Source organism: Pelobates fuscus, chromosome 5 (assembly GCF_036172605.1).
Source record: "Pelobates fuscus isolate aPelFus1 chromosome 5, aPelFus1.pri, whole genome shotgun sequence".
Lineage (NCBI taxonomy): Eukaryota > Metazoa > Chordata > Amphibia > Anura > Pelobatidae > Pelobates > Pelobates fuscus.
Genome location: NC_086321.1, coordinates 18,644,133 through 18,665,706, shown reverse-complemented (window position 1 = coordinate 18,665,706; position 21,574 = coordinate 18,644,133). Strand labels below are relative to the sequence as shown.

General features: G+C 44.6%; 1 protein-coding gene across 1 annotated transcript; it reads right to left on the bottom strand.

Annotated features, from left to right (window-relative positions):
- Window positions 1-801: 801 nt before the first annotated feature.
- On the bottom strand, window positions 802-17,015 carry STARD4 (StAR related lipid transfer domain containing 4). Its single transcript, XM_063456728.1, has 6 exons — window positions 16,580-17,015; window positions 13,154-13,266; window positions 6,430-6,479; window positions 5,680-5,806; window positions 3,688-3,802; window positions 802-1,968 (listed from the first exon to the last, which is right to left on the bottom strand). Exons 2-6 carry the CDS (start codon window positions 13,256-13,258, stop codon window positions 1,742-1,744), a joined length of 624 nt encoding a protein of 207 aa, XP_063312798.1. The 5' UTR covers window positions 13,259-13,266; window positions 16,580-17,015; the 3' UTR covers window positions 802-1,741.
- Between the last annotated feature and the right edge of the window lie 4,559 nt (window positions 17,016-21,574).

The window sequence follows — 21,574 nt, the reverse complement described above, 5'->3', positions numbered from 1 at the left end:
AAACAGAATAAAACGATGTTAAAACCCATAAATTAGGACCTATACACGTAATTTCAATAAACATTGGCAAGCAATAGCTTTTAAACTGAAATGCTTACACAGTGACACAGATAAAATGTTTGCACACAGGGGAGCTGCCAAACTGGCGATTACCTGGCAAGATAGGTTAATCCCTTCCTAAGAAATGATGTTCCAGGGTTGTCATGATGTAAAGGTGTTTGCTTAATCATGTCCTGAATTTATTCATGTTAAATGAACAACGCACTTCAAGTGTTATAAATGAGGATCAAATCCATTTCCAGCAAATGATAAATAATATAGGTAGAGAGTATTCTGCAACAGAGCTAGACAAATGCCAACTACCAGGTGGCTTTCTTGGCAGAATACTTGATAAACTGAGGTTATGTAAGGACAGTTTTGCTGCAATCACCATGGGAACCAATGGTATGTCCCTGCTGATTGTTCCAGAATTAGAACACTGCTCTAAAACTCTGTTTAAAATGCACCAGCTAGGGAGCTCTGTCTGTGATATTGTTTTTACGGCCATTCTGAGTGTGTGAAAACGTGTAAACAAATAAACTGAATTAAGAAGCATTGCAATGTGCATGCACAATATCAAACATGTCTAAAATAAATGAATTACAAATCCCTCCCACCCCCAATTCTGTGTCCTCCTATTCTGTATTTTTTAGTTAGAATGTGCAATGCAATCACAAGAATACAATGCTTCTATAGTTCTACAGTTACATTTTCAGATGAAATACATATTTCTTATTTAATAATAACATATTGGATTGGAATCCATAATATAATTAATATATCCCTTATTATGTTAAAGGGGCACTAAACGTACCCAGACCGCTACATCTCAGTAAAATGGTCTGGGTGCCGAGTCCCTGTCGTTAACCCTGCAATGTAAAACAATCTACCTCTGGTGACTGTCTTCGTAAAACTTGCTCATGGAAGCCCATAGAAAAGCAATGAGCACAATGCTTTCCTATGTGGGAGCTTGGATGCATGTGCTGAACTCACTGTGAATGCGCATCACATCCCTTGTGCTCCTCTATGGCAAGCATTGGATTGGACCATTGGCTTCCGCGTGATGCTTCCATGAAGACATGTCACAGGAGGTGGAGAGGTGAGTAGCACCGAGGAAGCCTCAGTGCTGGAAAAAGGTAAGTAATACTTATTGTACAAGACGAGGAGCTGTATCTACCTAGGGACAGTGCCACTATAGTGTTAGGAATACAGATTTCATTCCTAACACTATAACGTTCCTTTAAACCTAAAATATCGACAGAACCAAATAACCTAATAACTAAGGCTTAGGCAACAAATGAGTCTGATTTCAATGGTCTAGTGCAATGTTTCCCAACGCATTCCTTATAGCGCACCAACAGTTTAGGATGTAGGCATTTCCCAATATTTTTTTCTGTAGGGATACTGACCAAACCTGGACCACTGGTGTGCTACAAGGACCAGGCTGTGAACCACTAGATTAGTAAAGCTCTTTCAGACGTCTAATCTACTTCCATGTTAACTAGTAAAAATATTAGCTTTTTTCTTCTTCATACAATCTAATAAGGATAAACATGGCATTAAAAAGATTTTTTTCACTGAAAAAAACAAGAAACCTTGGGTCATAGCCCATTAGATGTATTTGGATACGTATTTCCATGGCTAGTAAAGTACAGCTAAAATGTATTGTTTGTCCCATATAATGGTGACTCTGAAAGAAGAGTCACTCTTTAAGCGCCTTTCTGAGGTCAGTATAAAAATTAACAAGTGAACCTGCCATCGCAAGGTCAACAGTCTTATGAGGAAGCATCCCTCGTAGATCTGTCTGAATGTAGCCAGTCAGCAAGCTGCTTTCAGGATTGTCCGGAAGAGGCACACAAAACCAGCCACATGGGTGATTAAATCCACGGACGCAATTAGGTCGAACAATTTCGTGTTCAGTGCTAACACCTGTTAACAGAGCAGCAGAGCATAAAGTTAAGTTGAGAATAATATTGATGGGGTTTATTAAGTAAACACTAATTTGCCATAAACTAGAAGCCAATTATATATTAAATTACAGGTTAAAATACCCAATCTACGACTATAGCCAAGACGGAGAATTTTTGATTTAAGCTATTTTTGCCTACAATTTCCAATTTGGTTTTCAATACACCCCAGCTTGATGTTTATCAAATAAACACAGATATAATATTTAACAAATTAAATAACGATTTAACAGAAAATAGTAATGACCCAAAAATAGAATTTCGTGATTAAGCCAAAATAGCTAAATTTGGAAAGTTTTCTTCCCAGCAATACACCAAATTAGAAGGTTTACTCATGCATTCCTGCAAAATTCCCAGGGTCATTCACTATGTTATGCTGATCGGAACCAAGATCTATAAAATTCAGCCGAAATGTCTTGGGAAAAGTAAAATTTTAAAAACATTAAAATAAAATGAAGAGACTGCACAATTATTATTTTTTTCAAAATAGATCCATCAAGCACATACGCCTTAAGGCCAGCATGTCTCTACTGTGATCTTGGGCTAATTGAGATGAGCTCAGTATCGGAACATATCCTGATCAAATTGGAGGGAGAGAATTATATAAACGATATCAACATAACAGGCTGGTGTTGTTTCTCATTGTAAATACACTTAACCAATTAGGAGGCAGTTTAGTAACGTACAGAGGTTAGTAATTACAAGCTATAATGTCCTCTTATCTTCACAGTGTAATCCTGGGTGTTAGTGAGTAATTACAGCTTCTGGCTGGCTGCAAACATCACATACTCCAGCAATTTCTATTTCTCAACCACTGACACTGAAAACCTGACAGATCTGCCAGTGGTAACTACAGTAAATATTAATATAGCTTGGGTAGCTTAAATAAAACAAAATAAACTAAGTTTAAAGAGCGCTAAACTGTTTGGAAACTTGTTTTAAATGTATTTATGTTAATTCAAAAATTTTAACAAATTGAAAAAGCATCCAATACAAGCCTTGCTTGTGATAAATGACACGCTGTTAAAGCTCACAAAACTGTGACATAACATAAACTCACAATTGCAAAAATTAGTTCAATCAGATCATTTGGAAATTTGTGAGGAGCCTGGGGACATTTCTGGCAATGTAGTTTTCTGAAACAAATGTCATCGACATGGAGAGAAAATGTGTGTGTGCATAATACCTCCATATAATAAGTACAGTTACAGTAAGCATCTGCATTATACAGGTCATTGCAGGATGGTACGGCTGTCCTCAAATTATCTCTATAGTGTATTTACTGTGCTCAGAATCATCTTTGATTCTAGAATCCAAGCATGACTTGCTATTCAAATGTGTATATAGATTTCAAGACGAAGGAGGTAGTGACACAGTTTAAAGTTCCTCTGCAGAAATGCAGAGTTTCTAAATGGAGTCATGGCAGAAAATTGTATTGATCTACAGGTTTAATGCTATGTTAACTGGGGCTTTATGGGGTACATTTAGTTTGCACATGAACGTTAGCACATGTATAGATCTTTGGGAAGGAAGAAATAATATATTGAGTCAAAGACTCCAGCAATCTTTATCATGCTTTATGAAAGGTTAAGGTGCACTGATTGCAGGGGTTTTGTTATGTAGAGTACTCTCCATATAATAACACAGTGTCTACACAGGAAAAAAAACATACAAAACATACCGCAAGTTAAAAGTCCGTCCTCATACGGTGTGGTGTAGGAAAAGTCAACAAATTCCCTGGGAGAGATGATGTTCAAAAGTTGACCGGCAGTTGTGTAGCGCATCACACAGCGATGCTATCATGTCAACGAACAAATATATATATGTTATTAAAGTGACAATAGGTCCTGCTTAATCTACTAAATTCATGCTGCCCATTGCAAACTAATAACAAAAATAGAAAAACAATTAGCATTCAGAAACTCTTTTTTTCGGCATAGACAGACTGTACAGGGGAGTATTTTGTAGATTCTGTGGATTCATTGCAAATGCTATATTCTGTTTTTGGCTGCATTCTTGAAACAAAACCAGATAAAAAATTAAATTGAGTAATTACTTAAAAGAGAAACTTGGTCCTCAAGAGCCAGTATTATCCTAGGAAAGCTGGGCACTTTCCCAATGCAAATAATGAAAGGAGGGTCTTGTGGACCCTCATTTAACATGGCTATAACATGAAGGGGACATTGAAAACTGTTAAGATACCACTGAATGCCCCTCGTACTTCCCATCATCGGACCAGTAGTATGTGAGGATAATATCTCTAGTGGGTTATGGAGACCTAAAACACTGATATAAAAACAATTAGTTCCATATATACTTGGCCAAAGTGTCCCACAGCCCACTGTCAATACAGCACTCAGTAATATATTTTCAGCCAGTATTACATTGCTTCTATATGGGTTGTGAAGTCCACTGTCTCTCCAGTAAAAGAGCTGGAGTTTATCCAAAAATATGGTATCCTATATGCTAGACTCTAGAGCAAGCTGTTCAGTGGCCCCAGCCTTCTCTTACAGGGCCAGAGGATGCCCAAACAGGGGATGCTTAAACAGAGGAGTCTAAAATAATAAGCATACTAGATAAAATGTATGCATGAAACATGCAACACAATTACTGAAACCTTCACAAATCCTCACCTTGTGTCCGTGAAAATATTTCTCTAAAATTATTGTGTAGCATCCACAGGGGAAACGTAATGTTTTTTGTTTCGTAAATATCTCTTTATTGAGAAAAAAATGTTGTCAAAATTTCAACAGGAATACAGATTATAAGGATGAGGTAACACGCAGGTTTTGAATAGAGGTGGAAGCATCTGGCAAAATGGGATATGCAGATCCCCATCTGAACAAGGATAGCTGAGACATGCAGGTCTCACACAGAGAGTAGGCTCACAGCATATAGGTGTAGAGGCGTGTGCAGTGTTGGTGCGGGTGCGTACCAGTCGCTATGTGCGAGTGTATGATGGGGTCGTAAGTCCCCCAGTGCTAACTCTGAGTCAGTGGATATCAAAGTCTGGCGTGTAGGTGCCTTGGTCCCCTCTTGTTGTCTTGAGTGCCGTCTGGGTCCCCCTGGCTCAGGGTGTGTGTATTGATTCAGTTGCTGCTCCCCCCCACCTGCCCTGTGCATTTCGCCAGCTTTGGTCAAGAGGAGTGATGACCCCCCCTCACCCTGTCAGGCTCTGTGACATGTCCCTCCAGTGTAGGGGTAACGCACCATGGTATTGTCATGGGGGACCCTGTGTGTAAGGCACTCTCTGTTAGGCTGTGAACCGTGATTTGTGGGAAATGTACATTTTAGCCAATTTGGAAATCTTCATCCACGTAGCTATTTTTCCAGCTTAGTTCTTTGGCTAAAACTCACAATTCCCTTATTGCTTCCCATAATTTCCAGTTTACTGAATAAACCGCTCAGAGAGAGAGAAGCGTCAAGTCCTTAAGAAGCTTACAGAGTATGTTCTAAATCTAGCTTAATTGTCTATAGTCTATAATATGGAAACTACAGCATCAGTGTACTAAACCATATATCTTACTGATGGTGACGCACACCTACCTTTTTAAGTCTAGTATACAGACATATTGAAGTAATAACAAAACATGCATGTAAACCCTGTAGAAAATATTGATTCCATTGTCAAATGAGAAGATAAACCACCCAATAAACCCAATAAACCACCTACCTGATCGATCTCCTTGATTATATCCATCTCTGTCATTAAGCTATCCCACTGCAGTCTGTAAGGTCCGGGGCGGATGTAATCCACAATTCGGCTATAAACATCTTTAACTACGCCTTCACATTTGTAGCTGTAATACACAGAAAACTAGTTAAAACACATGACACATACCCGGGAAACACCATAGTTTATTTAGTTTTTTAATATATTGTATTGTTACAGCTCATCATACAATTACTGCTCATTCTCTCCTTATAATTTATTGCATTATTTTACAGAGAGAGAGAAAGACAGAGAAAAAGACTGGGGGATACAGTGAACCCTGTATCTTGGGAAAATAATGGGCTCAATGGTTTCTGGAGACATTATAAAAAATTCCTAGACTGATGTTTAGGTTTTGCCCAAGATTAGGGTCCTCATTCATTACGGTGTACAATTAATTAGATGACCTCTCCAAACACTATGAAATTTTAAAACATGATTGGTTACCAAGTAGAGCATATGACTTTGGGGTCAATACACCAAAACGTGAGTTGTGGTTAACTAAGAGACGACTTGTTGTAAAATGTGTGGGAAAGAGTTAAGTCGTGGTGTTAATTTTGCCATGACAATTTGTCAGCACACCACAACTCATTGTTTAGTGAATGTCAGTCTGTCCTTCCGTCCACCTGTTTGTCTATCACAGCTCAAACGATTTTGTTTGTTAATAACATATGTAACGTTGTGCCGTGGTTAACACTTACAAATACTTACAGTGAACCGCCAAATTCCTCCGAGGGTCTCCGCCACACTGTTACATCACTCTGGAAAAAGCAAAAACAAGAGTATCAATCACTCTGCTTACAATTCATTAGTACGTCATTTATATTTTAAGAGCTTTAATGAAATCATTTATAAGAAAACCATTGAAATAATATTATACAGACTTTGAAAAATATTCAGTAGGAATAACTACTATAATGTCTTAATTATGTGTCTGTTAGTCCACCCATTGTACAGCGCTACGGAATTTGTTGGCGCTATATAAATAATAAAATAATAATAATAATAATGAACTGAGATGCTTCTCTTCTTATTCAATATTATAAGGAAACGTGTATATATATATATATTTTTCTCATTTGTTCAATTTATTTAGAAGGATACATAGATAACAATTCATAGGCTCATTTTCAGCTCTGTCAGCAGGTTTACCAACCAGTTATTAATCACTAAAGTGGGTAGTGACTGTTACCAAATGGAAATCTTAAATATATAATAGAATAAAATAGGAGTGAGCTCCGGTAAGGGCTGTGCCTTCAAACAATGAAACTAAAAATAGTAATTGATCCCTGTCTCAGCTCCTTTCTATTTCAGAATCACTACCTCTGGCTCAGCTCCTTTTCCCTGTCTCAGTTTCTTTTTTCCTAATTTGGCTCTTCTTCCCTGATCTGCTAATTTTACCTGTCTCAGCTAATCGTACCTGTCTGAGCACATCTGTTTCAGCTTATCTCACCTGTTTCAGCTCATCTTACCTGTCTGAGCACATCTGTTTCAGCTCATCTTACCTGTCTCAGCTCATCTTACCTGTCTCAGCACATCTGTTTCAGCTTATCTCACCTGTCTCGGCTCATCTTACCTGTCTCGGCTCATTTCCTCTACCTCAGCTCCTTTTCCTCTACTTCAGCTCTTCTTCCCTCTACCTCAGCTCTTCTTCCCTAAGTTAACTTTTTCTTGCACTCTTTTTTGCCCATCACAGTTCTACCTCGTTGATCATTTTATTGCTTTTCATCTCCTCTATCAGACAAAGTTACCCATTTACTTAACACCCTCCATAATCTTAAAACAGAACCAGAATGTGTTCAAGAGAAATAATATGATTTCACTTTCTGTACTTTAGCATGTTTAACCTTCCAGCAAAACTCGTGAAATTGAACTTGCTGACTATACTTTTGTATTTGACAATAAATGACATTGCAAAGCTTCTATCACCAGTTTCTAAGAGACAGCCATCATTTCTACATACAGGTCAAGATAATATTACATGTTTTCCCTGCCTGAGCTATTTTAAATCAAGATACATTTGTGAAGGATTTTTCATGTATTTGCCTGTGGGCCCTCAGTTAAACCTTCTCCCTGCTGTTTAAATGCCTGTATCTGTTCAGTTCAATATGTATGTACCACTTTAAGAACATTTTTCAAAAGTTGACAGTTGGCAGTTAACTCCTTGAGCCATTATTAAATTGGCAGTTGTCTCCCTGAATGGTGTTTCTTCTGGTTACTGGGGGATTTGGGATATTACCACCTTCTATACCAGCGGAGATCTGGGGATTTAATATTGCAGTCCCGTTACAACTGGTTGGCAGCGGCGGGATTTTCCCTTCTACTTCTGTTACAACAAGCTTTCCAAGCAGACACTGGGAACAGTGAATGGACGGCTGGTACACCCTGCTTAAAAGAGATACACTGAAAGAGCTACTGGAAGCTCGTGGAAGGATTGCTAGCAACAAAACCAAGCAGGTCATTATAGCAGAGTTAATGGAGCTAGACCGAGAGAACTTGGTTGCAGCAATGCCAGCTGTACAAGAGATGGAGACACCAGTGATTCAGGAGGAGGAATCACCAGCCAACAAAGAAATGAGGGAGAAACTAGCATGGTTCGGTCCGAACCCAACGGCTGACATTATTCTGAAAGTAATGAGCCTTTTAGCGGAGGAGGCTAAACAAAAAAGAGACGCAGAGCTACAATTAAAACTGGCAGCAGTCCAGCAGGAAGCAGCACACTCCCCAAACAGTGAGTACAACACAGCGGATACAAAGAAAATTCCGTTCAGCGCTTTTAAAGCTTTTGACGAAAAAGACTGTGAGATTGATAACTATTTAGCAGATTTTGAGCGGCAATGTAACCTGCACCGGATAGCTAAGGAAGAATGGGTTTCAATATTGTCAGGAAAGCTGTCAGGCAAAGCCTCTGATGCTTTCCGGGCTGTACCAGAACAGGAGATCCATAGCTACGCCAGGGTTAAAGAAGCACTCCTGGCCCATTATGCAGTAACCCCAGAGTCCTACCGACAGAAGTTCAGGGACTCACGCAAAACCGCTAAAGATTCCTACGTGGAATGGGCATGCCAGTTATCCCTGTCGGCCTCGAACTGGGTTAACAGTAGCCAGGCCGCCACCGCGGAGGAGATTTTGCAACTGATACTCCTGGAACAGTTTTACAACCATATCCAGGCGGATGTCAAAGACTGGGTGAGAGACCGCAGGCCCCTGTCTCTACCAGAGGCCCCTGTCTCTAACCAAGTCGCACCACGGGTACAACCTCCAAAACCTTCAGTGCCATCACACCCACCAGCAGCCCGATACCAACCCCCTAACCGACCGGTGACTTCTAACTCTCGCTACCCACGACAGGATGTCAGCGAGCTACGTTGCTTCCGGTGCCGACAGCTGGGTCACATCCGACAGAATTGCCCCATGGTCAACCACACCAGGTCAAATTGGTCTCGACCTGGGTACCAGCAACCACCAGCAGCAGCCCATTGTGTAGATTCGACTTGGGGTCCCAAGGAGCTGGGTCAGGAAGAACCATTGGGCACCCTTTACGAAGCCCTCATGGTGCAATCCACCGTCACAGACAATCGGAAACACCATTGCCAACTGGTCATGGTTAACGGCAAGACAGCACGGGGATTAAGAGACAGTGGTGCGACCATCACGCTAGTACAACGACATCTCATTAACGCATCGGAGAAGCCGGGGAAATCAATTGCTGTGAGAGTGGCAGGGGGGGGAGTGTATCGCATTCCTACCGCACAAGTACACCTGGACTGGGGTGCGGGAGCTGGCAAAGTTCAAGTGGGCGTAATGAAAGACTTACCCTCTGAAGTCGTGTTGGGCAATGACATTGGGCCCCTGACTTCGGCATTCGCCTCAACCACCGCTCAAGAGGCCCACGCAGTAACCACCAGAGCACAAAGTCGCGCTGCCGAGAGCCACCCGCTTCCTACTGAGACCCAGGTAAGCCAACCCGACCTACCCCTGACTATAGAACCCCTTCCCTGGGACACCCCAGAAGACTTTGGGCGGGAAGTGACCGGAGACCCTTCCCTCAGAAAGTATCGAGAGAAGGCCAGGCGGGGAATGGGGGGGTTAGAGAAGGAACAGTTTATCTGGGAAAAAGGCCGCTTGTACAGGCTCACTGAGACACGGGTTAACACACCTGGGCCTAGGCAAAAACGCCAGCTGGTAGTTCCACGGAAATACCGGCGGGAGTTATTGAGAATTGGGCACGACGTTCCTCTGGCAGGACACTTGGGAATACGCAGGACGGGATATCGGGTAACCCAGAACTTTTTCTGGCCTGGGGTATCCGATGACGTCCGGGCGTATTGCCAGACGTGCGAGATATGTCAACGCATAGGTAAGAAGGGAGACCACCCAAAGGCTAAACTGGTCTCCATGCCCATAATTGAAGAACCGTTCACGAGGGTAGCCGTGGACATCATAGGACCCTTGGCCCAACCTAGCCGCCCCGGCAAACGTTATATCCTCACAGTGGTAGATTACGCCACCCGTTACCCCGAAGCGGTGGCCCTTTCTAACATACAGGCTGAGACGGTGGCAGATGCGCTAGTCCGGATATTCTCCCGAGTGGGCTTTCCCAAGGAGGTACTGTCCGACCAAGGTACACAGTTCACGGCCGAGGTAACCCAGCAGATATGGAAAGTCTGTGGAGTTAAATCCCTGACTAGTTCCCCATACCACCCCCAGACTAATGGCCTGTGTGAACGCTTCAACGGGACGCTAAAGCAAATGTTGAAGTCGTTCACGGGGGCGTACAAGGATTGGGAGCGGTTCCTTCCACACCTTCTCTTTGCCTACCGAGAGGTGCCGCAGGAATCAACCGGATTCTCACCCTTCGAACTCCTATATGGGAGGCGGGTGAGGGGGCCTTTAGATCTTATCAAGGACCACTGGGAGGGTCAGACGGAGATTGAGGGGACCCCGGTTGTACCTTATGTGCTGGAACTGCGGGACCGCATGGAGGAACTCGCCCAGGCGGTGCAGGGAAACCTCCGGGCGGCCCAGCAGCGTCAGAGGGTATGGTATGACCGACGGGCTAGGCACCGGAGCTTTCAGATCGGCCAAAAAGTCATGGTGCTAAGACCGGTCCGAACAGACAAGCTCCAGGCCGCCTGGCAGGGCCCCTACAAAGTTATAGGGCAGATATGCGACACCACCTACACCATAGCTAGCTGCGAGGATGAGGATGTGAAGCAAACCTTTCACATCAACATGCTTAAGGCCTATCAGGAACGGGCAGAGGAAGTGACCGCTATCTGTGCACCAGCAGGGGAAGACACAGAGACACTACCTCTTCCCGACCTATTGGGCAGCAACGAAGGGAGGACCCAGATAGAGAAAGTCCAACTAGGCGAACAGCTGGGACCACAAGAGAGGGCTCAAGCTGTCCGCTTGCTAGAAACCAAACAGGCCACATTCTCTCAGGAGCCTGGGTACACACTCCTAGCCGTCCACAAGGTGGAGACTCCAGGGCAAGCACCCCTGAGGCAGCCCCCTTACCGTATTCCGGAAGCAGTCCGAGAAGGGATGCGGAAGGAAATCGATGAGATGCTTCGGCTAGGGGTAATAGAACACTCGGAAAGTCCTTGGGCCTCGCCGGTAGTCCTAGTACCAAAGAAGGACGGGACAACCCGCTTCTGTGTGGATTACCGGCGACTCAACGACAAAACAGTTTCTGACGCCTATCCAATGCCGCGGATGGACGAACTGCTTGACCGTATCTCTGCAGGGAAGTATCTGACCACAATTGACCTATGTAAGGGATATTGGCAGATTCCCCTAGCAGAAGATGCCATACCCAAGTCTGCCTTCATCACCCCGTTCGGCCTATACCAATTCCGGGTTATGCCATTCGGGATGAAGAACGCCCCGGCCACCTTCCAACGGATGGTGGACCAATTACTGGGAGGTCTCCAGGACTACGCATGCGCCTACCTGGATGACATCGCCATCCATAGCGATACCTGGGAAGCGCACCTAGAACATGTAGGGGTAGTATTAGATAGGATAAAGGGGGCCGGGCTGACCTTGAAACCAGACAAATGTCATTTGGGTATGGCGGAGGTACTATATTTGGGCCACCGAGTAGGATGTGGTAAGCAACGGCCGGAGCCGGCTAAGATCGAGGCCGTTGCCAATTGGCCCACTCCCCAAACCAAGACACAAGTCATGGCTTTCTTGGGCACAGCCGGCTATTACAGACGCTTTGTACCAGACTATAGCGCCCTAGCCAAACCCCTGACCGACCTGACCAAAAAGAAGTTACCCCGACAAGTCCTGTGGTCCCCGGAATGCGAGGTGGCTTTCCAAGCACTAAAGAATGCTCTTGTTAATGCTCCAGTGTTGGTTACCCCAGATCCTAACAAAAGGTTTATTGTCCACACAGACGCTTCAATGTTTGGACTGGGGGCAGTACTAAGCCAGATCGGAGAGGATGGGGGAGAGCACCCGGTGGCATACCTGAGTCGGAAGTTGTTGCCAAGGGAGGTCAGTTATGCCACCATTGAGAAGGAGTGTTTGGCCTTGGTATGGGCACTCAAAAAAACTCACACCCTATCTCTATGGCCGGGCCTTCACCCTCATCACGGATCACAATCCCCTAGTTTGGCTCAACCGGGTCTCAGGGGATAACGCCCGTTTGCTGCGCTGGAGCCTGGCGTTACAGCCCTATGACTTTACTATTCATTATCGCCCAGGCAAGCAAAACGAGAATGCTGATGGACTGTCGCGCCAAACGAACTTGGCCTCAGATTAAAAACTTTGGAAAGACCCGTCAACCCTATTGGACCAGGAAAGGTCCAACCGAGTTGCCGGAGCAGGGAGAAAAAGGGGGGCCATTGTGAAGGATTTTTCATGTATTTGCCTGTGGGCCCTCAGTTAAACCTTCTCCCTGCTGTTTAAATGCCTGTATCTGTTCAGTTCAATATGTATGTACCACTTTAAGAACATTTTTCAAAAGTTGACAGTTGGCAGTTAACTCCTTGAGCCATTATTAAATTGGCAGTTGTCTCCCTGAATGGTGTTTCTTCTGGTTACTGGGGGATTTGGGATATTACCACCTTCTATACCAGCGGAGATCTGGGGATTTAATATTGCAGTCCCGTTACAACATTATCTGACGTTCTAATGATAAGTGCCTGGGTGAAATTCTTACGGCAGAGATAACAGCTGGGCCAAGTACAGGTATGATTGTTACAGAAGGCGCACATGGGAGTCTTTGCACTTTGACGTCTACACTGACTGTTAACACTGACCTTCGGCAGATTTAAGATCCTTGATAACTACGATAAGAAGGAGCAAAGCTTAGTCGTGGCATGGGGCGCGAGGTTGGTTATTCATCAGTGGTATCTCTATATTAAAACAAAGTACCCAATAGAATTGGGGAAAACAGTCCAAAAACACGCATGCTCACCGTTTTCTTGGCTAAGTGCCACTCGTCTTCTGGAAAGCAGTGATATTGAATCAGGGTGTTTTGCAACGTTGTCGACATTGTAGATGTTTCCATCTGATCTTCCATGGTTTGTCCTGCAAATTAAAGAGCACCAATGTTACTAAATAAACAGATTATGCTAATGAAATAGTCATTCCTGACCTTTAAGGGATTTCTTTTCACTAAACCCTGAGAGTAAGTAACAACAGCTGATTGTTTAAATGATGGGGGGCAATAGAATAGGGCAGTTGGGAGTTTTCGCTGAATGTTCTCCAATGGGGCCAAAGCCAGTGCTGGATGTTCGAATAACTTTAATAATCAATTATAAAATGGTTACATGTTGTGGCTTATGTCATAGAGAGACGTCACTTACAGTTCTAACCAAGACATGGCCGATTCAGATGGTTCACAGACTCCAAGTAATGTACTGCAGTGGCTCTGCTTAATGTATCTATCTTAATGTCCCAGAGTCCATCAAACATGCACTGATCACTCGGTCCCTAAAAGTATTATTTCTTAAACATATGTTTAATCACAGTCTTATTTTCTTACTCAATTCCGCACACAAGCTTTTAGAACGAAAAATGTCAAAAATCTATTGTAACTCTCTCTTAGACTCTCTTCAATCAGACAGCCTGGAACTTTCCTTCTTGAACTCAGCTCACCAAAGTGATTAAAGGGACTGTAGGCACCCAGACCACTTCAGCTCATTGAAGTGGTCTGGGTGCTGTCTCCCTATTGTAAAACATTGCAGTTCCAGAGAATGTTTACATTGCAGCTCTAAGTCTGCCCTCTGTGGCTGTCTACCAGACAGCCACTGGAGGCGCTTCCGGAATCCAAACGGACTTTTGGTCCGTTATCTGACGCTGGACGTCCTCATGGACCTCCAGCGTCAGATTTTCCCCATAGGAAAGCATTGAAAAATGCTTTCCTATGGGGAGCTCTAATTCCCATCGCCGCGCATGCGCATTAGGTCTCCTCACCAGCAGACGTTGGCGGAGGAGGAACGTGGGCGGAGCCTGACCCAGCGCCGAGGGACATCGGCGCTGGATTCAGTTAAGCAGCTGAAGGGGTAGCTGAAGGGGTTGGAAACATAGAAAAGCAGTGGGTTGGATAGTGGACTATAATTATCACAACTGATGATCTCTCAGAAGAATGTTCCAGTGCTGGATTACAGCTAAATTTAATCTGTTTGTTTTTTGTCATTATTCTATTTAACCCCTTAAGGACACATGACATGTGTGACATGTCATGATTCCCTTTTATTCCAGAAGTTTGGCCGTAAGGGGTTAAAAAGGGGTTAGTAACCATAACAGAGCAATGACCTCTATAATGTTAAAAAGAAATGTATTCCATTTTAATGTTTGCAATGTTCCTTTAAGATGGTTTTATCTGTCAATCTATCCATCTATCTATCTATTACAGACATACAGATAGAGGTTTCTTCCTCTCTTGAAATCACACGGTTCTCACGATGCAAACAAAGCTAACTGGTGAGAGTTAATATGGTTATCATTTAATATAAAAGGAAAACATACAGGAACAAATAATGCTAAACAAGGATACAAATTCATTAGTTTCTCTGTTTTGCAATGCAATAGTCCAGTAACGAGTCAGAAAAAAACAAACAGAAACAGAAACAAAAAAGCTATAATTAAATGTGTGGGTTTTCACAGCCTTTGGCTAAAAACAGACTTTATCTGCTGACAAACATCAGGGAACTGACAGCCCATTCATACAACTGTCTAATGCTGACGTCACGTGGCCAGCCAGAGCTCACCCACAGCTCACGTATAGTGGGAAGGAACATGTGAAGGGGGTTGTGGAGGGGATTCTGTAATGGGACAGTGGGAGGGATTGTTTAGGGATGGGGGATCTGAGGCTGTAACCTCTGGAGGGATGGGGGGAAGGGGCTGTGAATGGATGCAAAATAAATGTATTGTTCTTGGAGGGATGTAAGCTTACAGGTGCAACTCTTAAAATGTACGGTATCATATTGTTTCTGTGTGTTCTGATTTTTTATTAGGCTCTTTACTCAAAGTGGAATTCCATGATGCGGTATAGTAAAATATTAATAATAATGTGACAAAGGTCTGGGCTGTATGTGCTTGCTTTAGATTGTAAGCTCATGGGCTATCTAGCGTAGTACTCCGTATAAAATATAGATTTACGGGATAGATCTCTGCTTTGCCTTTTGTATAGGTCTGTTTATATTGTACCGTCTTTTTTCCAATTGTACAGCGCTGCGGAATATGCTGGCACTTTATAAATGTCATTATGTCAGTAATAAATATGCTAGCTCTGCGATGAATCATGGGAACTCTGCCCGTCTTTAGTTATTAATGCAATGAAGTAATTAATAAAGCAAAATATAAATCATCCACAGTGAGTAATTTATCGAGGACTAGTGTAAGTGTAGCATGCATCATTCTTATTATTAAGGGAGCGGTAGTAGCACTCATAGTTCACAGAGATACTAGTTAAGAATAGTTGTGATCTATTTACTGAGCTCCCATTCTATCACTGAGCTCCCCTGGCATTTACAGAGCTCCCATCTTCTTTCCTGAGCTACCCTGGTATTTATTGGGCTCCCATCCTTTTTCCTGAGCTCCCCTTGGTATTTACATTGCTCCTCTGGTATTTAAAGAGCTCCAATCTTATTATCCGAGCTCCTCTGGTATTTATAGAGCTCCAATATTATCTGAACTCCCCTGGTATTTACAGAGTTGATCTAGTATTTACAGAGCTCTCCTGGCATTTATAGAGCTCCAATCTTATTATCTGAGCTCCCCTAGTATTTATACAGCTCCCCTGGTATTTACAGAGCTCTAATCTTATCTGAGCCCCCCTGGTATTTACAAAGCTCCAATCTTATCTCAGCTCCCCTGAAATTTACAGAGCTCCCCTGGTATTAACAGAGCCCCCCTGGTATTTACAGAGGACCCCATGTATTTATAGAGCTCTAATCTTATTTGAGCTCCCCTGGTATTTACAGAGCTCCCCTGGTATTTACAGAGCACCCCATGTATTTATAGAGCTCTAATCCTATTTGAGCTCCCCTGGTATTTACAGAGCTCCCCTGGTATTTACAAAGCTCCAATCTTATCTCAGCTCCCCTGAAATTTACAGAGCTCCCCTGGTATATACAGAGCTCCCCTGGTATTTACAGAGCACCCCATGTATTTATAGAGCTCTAATCCTATTTGAGCTCCCCTGGTATTTACAGAGCTCCCCTGGTATATACAGAGCTCCGCTGGTATTTACAGAGCTCCCCAACACTTTATGGTCTCCCCACCACCATGTCAGACCCTTCATGTTACAGACAATACAAGTGACATCCTGCCAGCTGTGAGATGTCTCCCTTCCTGAGATGTGACTGTCTCCTTCCTCCCCCACCACATGCATTACCTGTAACCACTGGGGCCGCAATATGGGACTGCTTTATCCCCTGGTGATGTTGCTGTTACCCCTGGTGATGCTCTGGTGCTGTTGCCCCTGGTGATGTTCTGGTTGCCCCTGGTGATGCTGTAGTTGCCCCTGGTGGTGTTCTGGTTGCCCCTGGTGATGCTGTAGTTGCCCCTGGTGATGTTCTGGTTGCCCCTGGTGCTGTTGCCCCTAGTGATGCTCTGGTTGCCCCTGGTGATGCTGTAGTTGCCCCTGGTGATGTTCTGGTTGCCCCTGGTGATGCTGTAGTTGCCCCTGGTGATGTTCTGGTTGCCCCTGGTGCTGTTGCCCCTGGTGATGCTCTGGTTGCCCCTGGTGATGCTGTAGTTGCCCCTGTTGATGGTGTAGTTGCCCCTGGAGATGTTCTGGTTGCCCCTGATGATGTTCTGGTGGCCCCTGGTGATGCTGTAGTTGCCCCTGGTGATGTTGCCCCTGGTGATGTTCTGGTTGCCCCTGGTGATGTTCTGGTTGCCCCTGGTGATGCCCTGGTTGCCCCTGGTGATGTTCTGGTTGCCCCTGGTGATGCTCTGGTTGCCCCGGTAACGCAGACCCTGCTCCTCGGTCGGTCTCTCCGCCGCTCTGCTATCAGTACTGCAGGCTCCAAGCTGAAGAATCTGCAGTTCCAGCACCAGCCAATCACCACGCAGCTACTCGTGACGTCAAGGGAGGCGTGGCTACAAGAAAGCAGCAGGCCACGCCCCCACGAGTATCAGCTGAATGAATGGCAGTCAGACTCCACGTGCTGAGTCCACTGAGAGCAAAGCATGGCTGTACTGTGAGTGCACTGAGAGCAAAGCATGGCTGTACTGTGAGTCTACTGAGAGCCATACTGTGAGTGCACTGAGAGCAAAGCATGGCTGTACTGTGAGTCTACTGAGAGCCATACTGTGAGTGCACTGAGAGCAAAGCATGGCTGTACTGTGAGTCCACTGAGAGCCATACTGTGAGTGCACTGAGAGCCATACTGTGAGTGTACTGAGAGCCATACTGTGAGTGCACTGAGAGCCATACTGTGAGTGCACTGAGAGCCATACTGTGAGTGCACTGAGAGCCATACTGTGAGTGCACTGAGAGCCATACTGTGAGTGCACTGAGAGCCATACTGTGAGTGCACTGAGAGCAGGGCTGTCCTGGGAGTACACCGAGAGGAGGGCTGCCCTGGGAGTACACCGAGAGGAGGGCTGCCCTGGGAGTACACCGAGAGGAGGGCTGCCCTGGGAGTACACCGAGAGGAGGGCTGCCCTGGGAGTACACCGAGAGGAGGGCTGCCCTGGGAGTACACCGAGAGCAGGGCTGCCCTGGGAGTACACCGAGAGGAGGGCTGCCCTGGGAGTACACCGAGAGGAGGGCTGCCCTGGGAGTACACCGAGAGGAGGGCTGCCCTGGGAGTACACCGAGAGGAGGGCTGCCCTGGGAGTACACCGAGAGGAGGGCTGCCCTGGGAGTACACCGAGAGGAGGGCTGCCCTGGGAGTACACCGAGAGGAGGGCTGCCCTGGGAGTACACCGAGAGGAGGGCTGCCCTGGGAGTACACCGAGAGGAGGGCTGCCCTGGGAGTACACCGAGAGGAGGGCTGCCCTGGGAGTACACCGAGAGGAGGGCTGCCCTGGGAGTACACCGAGAGGAGGGCTGCCCTGGGAGTACACCGAGAGGAGGGCTGCCCTGGGAGTACACCGAGAGGAGGGCTGCCCTGGGAGTACACCGAGAGGAGGGCTGCCCTGGGAGTACACCGAGAGGAGGGCTGCCCTGGGAGTACACCGAGAGGAGGGCTGCCCTGGGAGTACACCGAGAGGAGGGCTGCCCTGGGAGTACACCGAGAGGAGGGCTGCCCTGGGAGTACACGGAGAGGAGGGCTGCCCTGGGAGTACACGGAGAGGAGGGCTGCCCTGGGAGTACACGGAGAGGAGGGCTGCCCTGGGAGTACACGGAGAGGAGGGCTGCCCTGGGAGTAAGAAATGAAGGATATGACCACCCTGTTAGAAACAGGCTAATCACCTTCAGGCCACCCCAAAATGGCGTCTCACACAAAATAATAAACAACTTTATTGGAAAAATAAGGGTAAAAACTCAAGCGGCAAAAAAATGCCTAAAAGAAAATAAGTAGCAGGGCTAGGTTTCTGATAAGTGGCTACAGCTATACATCCTAATATCAATCTCAAGTGTTTGTAACAAACTGTAACAATAGTGAAAAGTATGGATGCAATTAGCAATGTAGCTTAAATGTAGCAGGCACCAAGCCCCACAGGATTAACACTTAAAATTCAGAAATCGAAAGGATAGAGGAGGGCATAACATAAGAGTGAAAATAAAGTGGAGATAACCAAGTAAACCTGATAGAAGTAATATATACAGGTAATATCAAACCACAGTTAAACCAAAAAGTGTAGCCCAACCTCCCTTTAATAGATTTCCAGAGTCGCAAAACGGCTCCTAAATAGAAAAGTATAGTATCCTGCTAATAGGTTAGGTCAGTTCAAAAGTGTAAATCACCATGGCAACCCATGGGTAGCCCAACGCGCGTTTCGGCGGTCCAAACCGCCTTTCTCAAGGGCACAAAGTAATTATGAGTAGAGTGAAAATAAACCGCACTTAGGTTCCCCCCCAGCAGTCAATTTAAATGTCCCCTCGTACCTCCCATCCAACACGATTGGTCGCTGACGGCCAATTGACTAGTTCCTCTCAGTGGGAGGACTGCGCATGTCATCCGTGCTGCGCGCATATCCGGCAAACCAGTGTCGTTCGTGCTCATGTCAGAAAAAGAGATTCAAATGCGCATGTCTGTATATTGGCGGTCGCACATGCGCAAGAACTTAGTTATTTGAACCAGATTAGTATTAAGGGCGCATGTCCAGAGGCGCCTTGTTAATAAGCACGTCTATCGGCCACTGGATGACAGCCGAAAAGGTTTGGCCGGTGTGCAACAAACCAATGGCTAAGACTCTAGAGCCATATAAGAAGAGAGTCACACTGTAGAGCAAGGGAGAGGGGGGGGGGGGGGATTAAAAATAATAAATCAATAGTCCAATCCAAGTACAAATGTGTGGTATATAGAGACTAAAAAGAATGGTTTCATGATAAATTATCTAAAAAAAAAGGCTGGATCAAAAGAAAAAAGGAGAAAATAAACGATGCTAGTAAACCATAAGAAAATAAATAAAGTGAATTAAATTAAATCAAAAAGGGGACATAATAATGCAACCCCAAGAAATGTGTGTGTATATATATATATACATATATTAGAGTATATGTATAAGTGGTGAGTGTATATACATAGCTGTGACAAAATTTATTTACAGATCCATATATGTGACAAGGGAATGTATACACACATATATATACATGCATGAAGGGAGTGTGTAGGCAGGGTGGATGTGTGTATATATATATATATATATATATATATATATATATATATATATATAGGCAAGGTGTATGTATACATACATATATACACACACCTAGTGTGTAGGTGTACACGGAGCAGAGGATCGACCTGAAGGTTGTTAAATAAACGGGGCAAAAGAAAACCCCTCATTCAAACCTGCAGGTTGAAGTGTCTTTAGTTCATAGATCCATCTGGACTCTCTCTGCCTTAGAATTTTGTCAAAATCTCCCCGTCTAGGGGTCCTTTTGACCAACTCTAGACCACAGAACCTCAAGTTATTAGAATCCCCCTGGTGATGTTCCTTCAGGTGTCTCGAGATAGGAGTCTCGAGGCGATTTCTTGGAGACCTGACATGCTCCATGATCCTGTCTTTAAATGCCCTAAAGGTTTTCCCTACATATTTCTGTCCATACGTACAGGACAGTAGGTATACAAGGCCCTTTGTATTGCAGTTAAAGAAGCTTTTAATTTTAAAGGAGCCATGTCCCTTGCTGTCATTAACGGTTTTGGAGCCTTTCTGAATAAACTTACAGGCTACACATCTACCGCAGCCATAGGAACCTACAGGAGGGGTACCCAACCAAGTGGCACGTGGTTGTGGCTTAATTGAAAAGTTACTAGGGACCAGAAGGTCACGAATATTCCGTCCACGTCTAGCCGTAATATTGACATGTGGACTTAGGGAATCCTTAAGATGTGCATCATTCAAAAGGATGGGCCAGAATCTCTCAAGGGACTTCCGTACTTCTGGCCACCCCAAATCAAACGTTGCAACCATACGGATAATGCCAGCATCCTGATTAGTATTCCTCTTTGGATTGTCACACAACAAATCACTCCTGTCTGTTTGGAGTGCTCTTTTTAGACAACGATTCGGGTAACCCTTCTCTTTAAAATATTGTCGAAGTTGTTTTGCTCGTAATATAAAATCCTGGATGTCACTACAGTTTCTCCGAAGGCGGAGGTACTGACCTACCGGTATACCCTCTTTAAGTGGTCGGGGGTGGTAGCTAGTCCAGTGTAGGAGAGAATTTGTTGCTGTGGGTTTCCTAAACAGCGTAGAATGAAAGGTACCATTTTCACTGATACTAATAGTGACATCGAGGAAGTTTATAGAGCGTCCTCCAAATTCGGACGTGAAGCGAAGGTTTTCATTATTTTGGTTAAGAAGTGTAACCATATCTGAGAATTCCTTGGGGGTGCCTTGCCAGACAATCAAGATGTCGTCGATATATCGACCCCACCATAGGACCTTGGATAGGTATTCACTTAGTGAGTCTGAATGACGAACCTGTTGTTCCCACCAACCCAGGTGAAGGTTTGCGTATGAGGGGGCACAAGCCGTCCCCATCGCATTTCCCCTCACCTGGTGGTAAATACGATTGTTAAAAAGAAAATAATTGTGTGACAAAATGAACTTCAGAAGGCGTAGAAGAAATGCCGTATGTAAATCATCCCTAGGGATTCTTTGGTCCAAGAAAAAGCCCACATGATCAATTCCTCTATCATGAGGTATAGAGGAATATAAAGATTCAACGTCCAGACTGCAGAGTTGGACAGTGGGAGAGAATTTC

Bases quoted from the DNA above. Each gene is read 5' to 3' on its own strand.
- STARD4 (XM_063456728.1), bottom strand. From the start codon at position 13,258: ATGGAAGATCAGATGGAAACATCTACAATGTCGACAACGTTGCAAAAC. The intron at 6,480-13,153 runs GTGAGCATGCGT...TGCTTTTTCCAG, and splicing joins GGCACTTAGCCAAGAAAACG to AGTGATGTAACAGTGTGGCG. The intron at 3,803-5,679 runs GTAGGTGGTTTA...TTGACATGATAG, and splicing joins TAATCAAGGAGATCGATCAG to CATCGCTGTGTGATGCGCTA.